General features: G+C 38.0%; 1 protein-coding gene across 2 annotated transcripts in view; it reads right to left on the bottom strand.

Moving 5' to 3' along the window:
• THSD4 (thrombospondin type 1 domain containing 4) overlaps positions 1 to 12,726 on the bottom strand; it is a 334,799-nt gene that overhangs the window by 23,081 nt on the left and 298,992 nt on the right. For both annotated transcript variants that reach the window (XM_049812992.1, XM_049812993.1), the window contains 5 exons: positions 11,934 to 12,030; positions 10,774 to 11,016; positions 5,258 to 5,387; positions 3,326 to 3,530; positions 600 to 773 (listed from right to left, as the gene is read on the bottom strand). In XM_049812992.1, the coding sequence (XP_049668949.1) occupies positions 600 to 773; positions 3,326 to 3,530; positions 5,258 to 5,387; positions 10,774 to 11,016; positions 11,934 to 12,030 (849 nt within the window). The remainder of the gene's footprint in view (positions 1 to 599; positions 774 to 3,325; positions 3,531 to 5,257; positions 5,388 to 10,773; positions 11,017 to 11,933; positions 12,031 to 12,726) is intronic.

The following is a 12,726-nucleotide window of genomic DNA, read 5'->3' as shown; positions in this document are numbered from 1 at the left end:
CTACTGAACAACAACTCTGAGCCCAATCACAAAACAAGGTAAATCACCACTGGTTTAAAATTGCTTTCATGTGGAGAATCTGACTCATTAGAATAAAAAACCCCATCCATGTTCACAAAGTACAAAAGCCTGAATCAACCTTGCCTGAGTATATGAAGTTGTTCCCCTCTTTTCACAGCTATAGGATAACATCCTGAACTTAAACCCAGACATCAGGCCTCAAACTTCCATCCCTTAAAAAAACAGTAGGGAAACTTTTAGAGTCTGAATCTTGAGACTCAGGGCTAAGCAAGGCAGAATAATAAATCTCAGCACACTCAGTATTTTGGGAAGTTCAGACACAGAGCCAATTCTAAATCCAGATGTTTGGCCATGTACCCGCACGCTTGCCCTTTCTATGCATTCTTGTACCTAACACAAACTCAAGATGCCCTTGGGATCATTATTTTTTGTTTGGTCTTGCCTGTTTAACAGATCAAGGATAAACACAGAAAATAAGATCACTCCTTTTATGGCTGTACAGATGTGTATTTTTAAATTCTGATGCAAATAATTTGTTTTAGAAGATTTGGCAGCACAAAGATAATGAGAAGCCTTACCCTGTCACTCCACTCTGTAAGGAACCAGCTCTTAGCACAGGGACCCATGTCGCAGTTCTCAATATCATTTGGCCGCAGCTTCATATTACATTCCTCATCATCAACAATGTCTCCAAGGTTGCTGACACATTTCACATCTCGGGTCCTCTGCCCCACTCCACAAGGCACTGAACACTGTAACAAAAGGGAGGTTGCATCAGGACTATGCAAGAACTGCAGAGGTTTATGAGGGAGCTGGGAATGTAGAGCTCAATTATTCCTGCTAAGACATCCACAGAAGCTATAGAACTACTCTAGACTGCTAGGAATAGGGAAAAAAACCCACATTAGTAGTTTTAAATCATATTCTCAGTCTGTAGTATTCTACAGTATACTATGCAGATACATTTGGAAAACATGTCTTCTACAGGCCATGCTGTACCTTATCAAAATGAACTGCTGGTATTTGAATAGCAGGTTGACATATTCTGCAGAATTTTGATCTTGACCTATAAGCAGATATGAAGCAAGAGAAATGCAAAGCAACACAACTTCTGAATCCATCTTAGAAGTAAAGGTCGCCTTCTCCTGCCCTCTTTTCTTCAACCTCAGAGAGTACTGACGGCTATCTCTGCCTGATATCTGATATCTCTGCCCGATGATGTGAAGCATCCAGATCATGAAGCAAGATGGGAACATAATTTTTTGCTGTGTATGCATGATATGTTTTGATGAGTCCTGTAAACACTCTAAAATTCAAGGGGGAAATCTCTGGGAATCTGAAGATTAAAGACTGCAGTACCTGCATACAAAGGTACTGAGCAGAGCTTCCAAAGCCAGCCTCATTGGTTTTTTGTTGCTTTTGAATGCTTACTCATGTCTAATATATTTACATGTTAAAGTTATTTATCATGTAATATATACTCCCTACACCAAGATACCTCACAGACTTCATCTTCAGACTGCAGATTCTTCAACTGCATTTCTTCAACTGTTCATTCTAGAATACTGGCCAAAACCCAGCCTAGATGTGTGAGGTCATTAAATAGCAAAATACAAATAAAAACAACTACCGCATTGCTTATGTCATAAAGGGGGCGATTTGCCTACAGTCACTCTCGAACTCTAGTCTGCTGCCTCCAAACTTAAAATTACCACAATGCCATATTTTCTAATCAGATTTAGATTAAAGTTTTTGACATTTGTATCTCAGAAAAAAATGGTAAGCACATCAAAATCTTAAGATGGTCTTACTTTTAAGATCACAGACCTATCTCCAAAGGGAAAATCTAACTGTACTTCAGTAACCACAAACACAAATAAATGTTCTACTGAAACCAGTTTGCAAACTCAATTGCTCCTTTCTTTATGATGGATCTTCCTCATGCCAAGAACTTTAATTTTACTTCCAAGAGGAAATTAATCACAGCATTTTATTGGAATTATGTTTATATTCAACCAGCTGCAATTTCTAAAGCATTTGTTTAGCTTGATTCACCATATGCAGTACATGCCTAGAGGCTCTGTACACTGAAATACTTCTCAAAATGCAACGACACACAAAACCAGCTCCCCTTTTTCATCATCAACACAATAAAACAATCAAAACTTTACCTTTGTTATAAATGTTACTGTCCTTTAACTCCAGATGGATTTTAATTCATCATGAATATGAATTAACCAACCAATGTATCTTTACATTTGTCTGTCTAGGTATTTCTAATTCTTTTATCAGGAATATATCAACATATCACAGATACTTCATGACTAGGAAGTTAATAAAGACACCATCAGCCTCAGAAATGCAGCCACTGAGGGAGTTAACTCACATAGACTTTACCGTGGGGAAAGACCCACTATAAAGCCACACAAAATCTGCTGCATGACTCTTTAGCCTACTGTGACTGTGTGGATGGAAAGCTGTCCTGCTACTGCCAGTGCAGCTAGCCCATGCACAACACACTGTGTGCTGCAACATGCTTTCCAGCACAGGCTAGGGGAATTAGGAACAAGGAAGCACTTCAGCAGAAAGGAAAAAGGTTTAAGTTGAGGGTTTAAGCTGGAATTTTTCACTGTCTATCCACCCACATAATTCAGCAACTCTAAATTTTTTTTGCTTGTTTCAGGGCTAACTGAAAGAGATTTGTTTACCACTATGCCTAATACACCAGGATATTTTCTCTTTCACACAGTGGCCGTGAAAGTATCTAGGATGGTTGTCAGGCTTTTGTAAGCAACACAGAAACTAAGGCTCAAACCTGTACCATCCACATTCATCTGAAAGTCTTGGCATAGCCTCAAACCAACTACAGTAACAGCAACTACTGACTCTATCCTTAATACATAAATAAGGTTAAATAATTCCTGGAACTACATGCTATGAGAAAGAGCAGTAAGTTTGCCACTGGAGGCAAACCTATCAGGACCATCTCAACTCTACTTCATATAGTATTTAAAAAAAAATCCAGCGCTCGGAAGGCTTGTGTACTTCTGTACACGCACATCTGTGTGTTTTGTACTACACAATCACTCTCCTTCAGCTTCTTTCTGGTTACTAACAGTAAAACTTTAATGGTCATAATCAAGCAGGGTTTTCTTGAATTAAGATTCATATATTTCCAAGGCTTTTCACATTACACTTCCCTGTTATAAACAAAAACAAATTTCACGTTTGATTCGTGATACCTGGAAGAAAACTCTTACTCTTTTCTGAGGTTTTATGCCCCACATGAATCAGTCGTACTTACTGAAGTCCATTCTGTCCTAATCTGCCATTCACTGCAGATCTTCAGCTGGCAAGTGCTGGTTGTCTCTGGTTTCTCCAGGTGATGACAGCGGTATTGCTGAACTGTCAAGGTACGATTGGCATACATTTGCCGGCATAAGATCTGTCGATGCTGCATACCAAGGCCACATGTTTTGCTGCACTCGGACCACTCCCCTATATCCCAGCTAAAGTAAAAAAAAAAGATGATGTATTTTTTCAGTAAAGATTTCCTGAATACTAATCTTAACAGAAGTCAGATGACATGATTCGGATGCTGGTACAGAATCTTATAAAATAACACGCCTCTGCATGCATAACTTAATCCTTTATGAAGACAATGTTATATACATGTAACCAATCTACCTGTAGTGGTTGATAACAGTAAGGATACATACAGATCGCACAATTCAAGGTTTCAAGACACATTACAAACATTAATTAAGCCACTAATAGCTAGGGTTTTTTTTTTAAAGAATCTATCTATAATATATATTATTGCTCTAGTGACACTTCCCAAAAATTTAATTAGTGTTGCATAAAATTTTTCTTCAGAAAAAAGGACAATACAAAAAAAAAAAAATCACATAACGCATCCAGGCATTCATTCATCAGTAAAACTGAAATAGCAAATGATAAGCAATGAATGAATACATTTCATTTTAGAGATGAAAAAAATCCTTAGATGTATTCTTCTCATTCCAAGATTTTACTGTATTTATTTAATCACTTTTGTATAAACATGTAATTTTCCCCTTTCAGTTTTCATTTCAAGCATGAAGACATACACAACTAAGGGAAGTATCCAAATTGTTCACACATTTTATTTCAGAACTCTTGTGGAGAGCAACCAAAATCTCTGTATTCTTTCTAATAAATATTTACACAGCTTTGTTTATATTCTTGATATTACCCTGTGTAAACAAATGAAGCTGAATTAATATGAGTTGTTAGAAACTGTTGTGAGTTGTGGGAAAAATGCTTGGTAAGAGAAGACATCTCCAAACAATTGGCTTCAAAAGTTCCTGAGTATCTCATGTACACCAGGAAATTGCTTGTCAGGCATCTCTAACACTGTAACAGCACTTATACCATTAGAAACTTCATGGTATAAGGAGTGGCCACTTGCTGCTAGAAGAGAACTAAAGAATGTAACCACAAGAGAGATGGAAAATACAGCTGCTGACTTGAAATAAAGTTGCTATAATAGCAACTGGGTTTAACCCTTTTCTCTTCTTGGTATACACCCTGGATGAATTGACCCCCCCCTTTTTTTTTGACTATTTACAAGAAGTTGCTTGGGCAATTTTAAGTCACAGTGTCCTGATGGCAAGTGTCTTTTCAGAAGGAAATCACACCTGAGCTGGTTGTATTAGTGTGCTGGAAACAAGGACTACCACTTCAGAATCCAGTCTTCAAGTTGAAGAACTACTGAATTCCAGGAAAGAGAGGTGATGTTTATGAGAGAGTTGTTGTGAGCACTGTCAGCCTCATCTTTAAATATGATACCATGGAATGAACAGGAGGGTACTATCACACACTGATCCAATGTGGAGTGATATAACCTACTGAGCCTCTTCTTTAGACAGGTATATGCAGAAGCCTGTCACTTGAAAAAAATGTACCCATAGAGAGACCACATATAGTGTGTATGCCTGAACAATCACACAAATTTTGAGAAATTACTATGCTCACTTGTTGCCAACCTCTCTTTTGTCTTCTCTGAATGCTATTGCTCCCTGTAAAGGGGAAGAAGGCCACCAACAACTAAGGAAAAAACATCCACTACACTTTATGACACAAGTACATAGTACTTAGAAGTCCAAACTAATTTCCTACTTAGAATAGCCTCTTTCACATGCAAAACCTCAGTGATGTTGGCTTATTTCACTTGATTTAAATTGTAGTATCTTACAAAGCTGGACATGGGAAGAGGTTGCAGGCCTCCTCTTCTGGAATGGGTTTGGTGCTGCTGTCACAGTAACTCTCAGACACCTCCTCATGAGTGATTCTGTTTACGCAGTGGAAAACTGGATACTGTGACCCTGAAATGAAGAAGAAAATCAGGCGATGCATTGCAAAACACTCTGCAGTCATAACACTAGCATCCAACACTGATGCACAAAGGAAAAGCATAACTTAACAACAGGAAATATAGACTAAGGTTTTATCCAAAATCTCCAAATATAAGTGAGAGCTGAATGCTATACTGTTTCCGTTGTAGTATAAAGGGACATCCTTTGTATACATTAAGTACAGCATGGCATTGTAGGAAAGGCTGGCAATACATGCTCCTTGGTTTGCATGAGATCTTTATAGTGCAGAGAGTACAAACACTAAGTATTCAGACAGTTTAAAAAAATGCAGCCAAGCAGCCACAACACAGGCTTGACAGGAGGAAAAATTTAGCACTCATTCTGTTGTGCTCCTGGAAATAGACTGAGCCTCCTTACTTTAAAGTTACGTGGTGAGTAAACACATGAGAATATTATCCACTTTACTTGTTTTTTTGAAAAGATTCATAACATAAAGCTTACAAGTTAAATATTACTGTAGACTACAGACTCACTAAAAATTACTACTCTCCATATTTAATGCTCTGTCTTTAAATAATTTTCATGCTAGAGCAGAAAGACAGAACTCTACTTCTATTACTATTGCAAATTGACTACCAAAATGATGACAAAGAGCAAGGTGCTAACATGTCTACTTGTATTTTTTAAGTGAAAAGTTGGAGTACATTGACAAGTTTCCTGACTTAGGTGATCAAGGAGTCAACCAGGAAAAGTGCTCTGCTACACCTGATACATAAAAACAAGGAAGAAGTAGTCAGGGATGTGAAAATCAGCAGCAGCTTTGGCTGCAGTGACCATGAGTTCAGGATTCTGAGAGGAAGAAGCAGGGCAAAAAGCAGGACCACAACCCTGAATTTCAGAAGAGCAGACCCAAACCTCTTCAGAGATCTGCTTGGAAGAATCCCATGAGATAAAGCCCTACAGAGAAGAGAGGTCCAGCAGAGTTGGTTGATATTCAAAGACCACTTCCTCCAAGCTCAAGAAGGGTCTGCCTCAACAAGTAGGAAATGAAGCAAAGGTGGCAGGATGCCTGCATGGATAAGCAAGGAGCTCCTAACAAAACTTAGACATAAAAAAGAAGTAAAAGAGGTGTAAGCAGGGGCAGGTGATCCTGGAGGAGTACAGAGATGCTGTCTGATTGTACAACCCACAACTGCCAGTTCAATCACTTGAAGCTAGACCTACTGACTTAAAAATTGGGTGATTTTAGTTGGTTTAGGCTATCCTACAACAACTAACTCCAAATCATTAATTATTTATTGGTATTGAAGCCTTACTAGTGCAGATACTCAGAATTATGCAGAGAAAAAAAACCAAACCACGAACAGGAAAAGTAACTCTGAACTGAAAGAGAAACATTTTGCTTAGTTTGAACCTAACTTTCTTCCACAGAATGAAATAAGCACAACTGGAATGCTATTCAACCAGACAAGCAGATACACAGTTTACATTTCTTCCCACAAACTTTTCCTGGAATGCTTTCCTCCTTTTCCTGGAATGCTTTCCTTCTCAGATTTGTTGTTTGTCATTTTGCCTTTGAAATGCATGGATGATGTGTGATCGTTCTGAATAAGGCTGATTTTTTTTAAGTAAAACTGACCTTGATATTAACAATATGCTTCATAATGTGGGGAAATATAGTGTACAACCTAAAGACAGAGTCATAAATGCCTAATTCTCAGTGTTTGCAATCAGAAACAGAATGAGATAAAAAACAAAATTCAGGTGGTTTAAGCAAGCACTTTTTCAACAGAACTCATATTGCTCACACTCGCACTGCTCTTGTCTGAAACACCTATGTTTATCTCAGAAAGCTACCACTGTCTCAGGAATGCACCCTATATAATGGTGTCTCTAGACCATGCATCAGAAAGATTGCAGAAAAGTGTTTTTTTTAACGTGTTACTGGCAAGATAGGAAGAAGCAGAGCACAAGTTAACAGTACAGTAGCTTCATCTTTCCACAAAATTAACTCTTCTTTTCCTTAGATCAAAATGTATGTCTGCACATTTACAAAAACCAAACTGCCATGCCTCTGACTCAAAGGCAAAAAGAAGTCCCATCTTGTCTAGAAGACCTAGGCAATTTGCACAGAAAACTCAGCTGCATCTTAGTTGGTATTTGTGTCTAAAAACAGAGTAGAAAAGGGCTAGGTTATAACAGTTACAGCTTACGTACCTCAAATGTGGGTTTACTAAATCCTGCACTGTCAGTGACACTGATTCGTAAGATTATCGACACTACAAGACTTAGGACACTGGATTGAAGATCAGTTTTCTCCAGCTTTCCATTTCTAATTTTCCACTTGAACTTGCAGCCTTTGTCTAAGATCTGTGGTTAATTAGCTCCATGGTTTTTACCTCCTGGAGCTCAAAACCTCTATAGATTTAAAGGTAACTGCTAAATAATTTTTTAAATTGTATTATCATATTTTGTGATTAACAATTCAAACATCTCATCCTGGGTTTACTGAAGTCAATTTCCTTTGTCATGCAGCCAGCAGGTAACTTATACTTGTGATCAAGAAATAGAAAGAAAGGAGATGAATACATTCAGTTATGTATTAAAAAAAATATTGCACCAGAGATCTGTAGTAATTCTAAATTATAACTTTATAACTTTAAATAAAATAAGGGTGGCTGTAGTTGATGGTAACTGTTGGCTGGCACCCTTCAATTTCAGGATAGAAAATTTAAATTACAATTCCCACTGAAGTTATATTTGTTCAAGAATTTAATTCTATCAAAAGCAAGGCTTTATATCTCACCAGCTAACTTAAATTAATACTTCAGAAAAAGCTAGTATATTTTCTGAAACCTAAGGAAAAAATCAGCAGTTTGCACTCTTTAATCTCCTTTCTAATTCTTCTTTAAAAAAGTAACAAACATGCTGCCATGGCTGATAAGAAATTATCCCAAATAATTTCCAAGGTGTAGATAACAGTTTTAAGGACAGGTTGTGCTCAAAGAAGATGAAGTGAGGTACTCCTCCTGTAAGATCTTTCAGACAAAATCCGATGAAGTTCCTGTGGCTCCAGGACTGGAGGAATTTGCAGTGCACCAGCCCTCTTCTCTCTGGACAACAGAGAGGGATAACACGCTACTTCACTTCACTTCCCTGGCAAGATGCAGTAGCAGTTTCCACACTGTCCAAATTCTAGCAGATCTATTTGCACAGTCATCTTAAATGGAAATCTGGGACAAGAGCTGGTGGCAGTTCTCATGAGAAGCATTTTCACTTCTTAAAAAAATGATAATAGATTATTTCCAAGCAAAAGTTTTACTGAAAAGTGCTTTGCAATCTCACAGCTTTTCACCAAAACTGTTAATTTATCCTTCCTTTTTCCTTAGGTAGCACAAAAATAATGTTTCTTTCTTTCTTATTCCAACTTAAAATTTTCTAAAGTTATTTAGTTTTGACAGGTTCATTTTGGAAAAAAAACCAACAAACTAAAGACCACGTATCATCTACATTTCTGCATGAAGAAATAAAGTAACAGAAAAAAGGAAAACATGGAAAAAAGAAAAAAGAAGGAAGTGTCCTATATTGAATCATAGAAAATGAAAATAAAGCCTTAAATAGCACAAGATTTTTTTCTGGGTTTTTTCACTCCATTTTTCATCAGCCTATATAACTTAGTTTGACTTGAAATGCTTTATGGGCATCAGAGATTCACATAGGCTTCTCACACCAAGATCACAAGGAATGTTCATACAGTCTCAACAGTGTCAGGATCCTACTCTCAAGGTCCAATTTCTTTTGAATTTAACTTAATCAGAACACACACACGTTCTCCAAATTATGGGAAGAGAGATTCTAATTTTTGACAGTTCTCTTGTTGAATTTCATGGACTAAATTTAAGCTGTATAGGAAGCTGAAAGATATCCTTCGAATTCTGTTTTCCTACAATTTTGCTATCATCATTTTGAATCAGATTTCATTAATATCACTGCCAATGGCTACTAGATCACCGAAGAAATGGCAAGAACTATGTTCAAATGTCCATAAGGTCCACAGGAAGTACAACCGACTTCTACAATGTAAAGGAAGAACATATTTACCCTGATGTGTTCCTGCAACTGCATCATAAATTACCTTATTTGGATACTAAAATTCACCGCGTATATGATAATTCAGACACTCAGCAGGAGATACTCACTGATTGCTACTAAACAATAATCAGGTGCAATTAAGGATTCTGCCCATATGACTTCTATTAATGGCACATAGTGTATTTAAATGCCAACCAAAATAATTCTGGTTTACAATCCCTCCTTTTCTCCACAAAAAGTCTTCTGACTTTTATAGGCTGTATTTTAGCTCTAACACTTTTGCAGTAATTTCTCCAAGGAAAAAAGTTTTCTCAATACACTGGGAAGCAATTTTGACTGGTATCAATATTGCTGGATTTTTTTAGCTCTATCTGTAGCTGTAACATAGACACTTATCTGGCCTTGGACCAATTTGCAAAGCTTCCTCTCAAACTAATTAGGAAGCAAATGTTCTCAGTGTGTATGAACTGGTGACGATCAGCTGAGTTCCCTCACTGGTATGTCTTTATCTCAAAGCTCTGCAATTTTTTAGGTATGGTGATGGGTGGCTATGTAAAGTACAAAAGATTTCACTTCTACTATCACAAAAAACTTATTTGCCAAATAATTGCTTGTGCTATGCATTATTGAATTTGTGGTCACTGTGAAAGTCTTATGGCAAAGATTAATCTGGCAAGCTCAAAGTAGTGTATCCATCACATCCCAAAAGCCCACTAATTACCAGTCCTTTTCCATCCCTCTTTCTTCACACTTCTCCCCTATAAAAACCTCAGTTTTCTGAAGTCACATTATTGCTGTTCCAATGAGGAACATCCAATGAGGCAGATATGGCTGATGGAATCCCTGTGAAACCTTGCTGTAAAGATCAGAAAACTATTGACAAAGACACAAAAAGCACTGAGGGTGCATCTGACAAAGCTGGAGAGGCCAAATGGAAGGATAACGGATGCCAAAGAATGTTGAGGAAAGCAGCTGTGTATCAAGGGTGTGTGAGAGAGCAGCTTGCCATAAAACCCCGAAATATTTCCTTCAGAGGCAAATGCCATATATTCCCTTTTAATTTACATACTTTGTATTTATTGTTTTTAATTTTGTTGTTTCTACTGATTTAAATACAAGCACACATAGTAGTACTGACATGTCTTTTCCTTGTAAGATAACAGAAAACACCAGGTCCAGCAATGCTTTGTGCATACAAGAGCTGCTGAATAGTCACAGTGCTTCTCTCAATGCTTCTCCTCTCCCACGCTGGAATCCTCCCATGTGTCATCTATTTTCTGTGCATGGTGTATGAAGCACTTACCTTTCCCACATGTAGTAGTGCACTCAGTTTTTCCAATCTGTTTCCAGTTGTGTTCTCGGTTTTGTCTTGGTGGTTGCACAGCAGGCACCTGGTTTTCTGGCTGATGAGAAGGAAATCTTCCTGGCTGAATAACTGGAAAAGTTCCAGCTGACTGTCCAGTGAGAGTGTCTGTCTCCCTATGCAAATCCTCGTCCTCTTGATTTGTGCTTTCTGGCATTCCTAACTGACCATTCAAGGGCTCCCCTGATGATGGACAATAACAAAAAAGTAAAATAATGAGCCCCACTTGCAAATATGAGTCTATGTTTTCATCCACTAATAATCACAACTGGAGCATCATTAAACTTGAAAGCAGCTTTAATCTGCTATGCAGAGACTTCCTAACAGTGTCCTGCGAAGACTGTGTTGTTTTAAACTCAGACAACCAAGTCGCAGCCAGCAAATACATGAAAACTTGAAGAATCTCCAAACACATTGTAGCGTTAATGCACCCAGTGTCAAAATTTCCCAAAGTTTTTTTTGTACCATGCTCTGTATTCTGTGCCTCCCCATGTCCCAGCACAGCTGCTCCTCATTACAGACTGCAAACACACTTAGAAATTTGTCAAGGCAAGTCATGAACATTAAAAATAGGTCCAAACTCACTTGCAAATTTTCTACTGTCCTTCAGAACTTCATACCAGTACACACAGACATATCCACAGCTCAGTCAGGAGCACAAGCTGTCCATATTCTAGCATGGGGAGGCAACAGCTTTGTGTTTGATCCTCTCCAGTTGGGAGAGGAAAGAGAAACTGCAAAGGATTGTTTTAAATTATCTCAAACTCTGAAGAGAAAACTCATGTTCTATTTCATTTCTGAGACATGGTTACAACACTGCAGCTCATGCAAGGCCATGGTTAACATTTTAACAACAAAATTGTTACTGGAAGTAGAAGTATGTGAACAGATTCCCTGCTACAGTATAAATAATCCCTGCCAGTATTAATTCACTGAAGTTACCAAATCTATGGCAGACTTCTCTTCCAACACATAGGGTGAAATTCGGGGCCTCTCCCACATCAGTGGCAGCATTTACACTGAATTTAATTGTATTAATTTCTCCATTAGCTTATTGGGTAACAAAATGTGTTTAATAATAGGAAATAGTGGCATTTTACCTGGCCTCCTGTGAGCAAGCAACTGAGGACTAATGACATTGTCTCCTGGAATGATATACTCATAATGTATACCCGGGTTAGGCTGCTGATGTATCATCTAAAAAGAAAAACACCCATATATTCACTTCTTCCACTTGTTATATTACTAATGCTTAAATATGTACTTGAACTCATCAACTACGTAACATTATTTATCATTGGTCAGGATAGAAACAATAGTTAATGACTGTCTCAAGAAATGCAAAAAAGGTATTTATTTCTGGAAAAAATAAGAAAATACAGGTTACTATGTGTGCAAACAGAGTTAGCTTGTGATGGCAGAGAAACTATTTCTCTAAATCTTCTCTGAAAAATGTAAAACTGGCATGCTCAGGGCCAAGGTGCAGCTGTGGGCTGCACCAGCCACAGCCTCGCCTCTCGCCAGCGTGGGCAGCAGAGGCTCACACCAGGCCTCAGCAGCAGAAAAGACGGTCCTAAGGTCATCAATGCATTCTCAGAGAGAAGGAGCTTGACATATGCCTGAGGAAAGATAAGCAAGGAAGAAATAAATCAGAGAAAAAGAAATACCACAGACCCCAATCTACAAATCTAACCAACTGCCTTTTTTAAGGTTTATCAGTTGAACTTGGACAGAACACAGGCAGACAGCACATACGTTTTATTCTGCATGTACCATCTCACAAATTAAACTGTTCCTTTCATCACTGTGCAGCTACCTCTGCACCACTCAATGGAGACTCAACAATCAACTAGCTAAAATTACCAACAGTATGCCGCTCTTACCATAAGCATT

Source organism: Accipiter gentilis, chromosome 10 (genome assembly GCF_929443795.1).
Source record: "Accipiter gentilis chromosome 10, bAccGen1.1, whole genome shotgun sequence".
In the NCBI taxonomy this organism is placed as follows: Eukaryota; Metazoa; Chordata; class Aves; order Accipitriformes; family Accipitridae; genus Astur; species Astur gentilis.
This window is presented reverse-complemented; position numbering and strand designations above follow the sequence as displayed.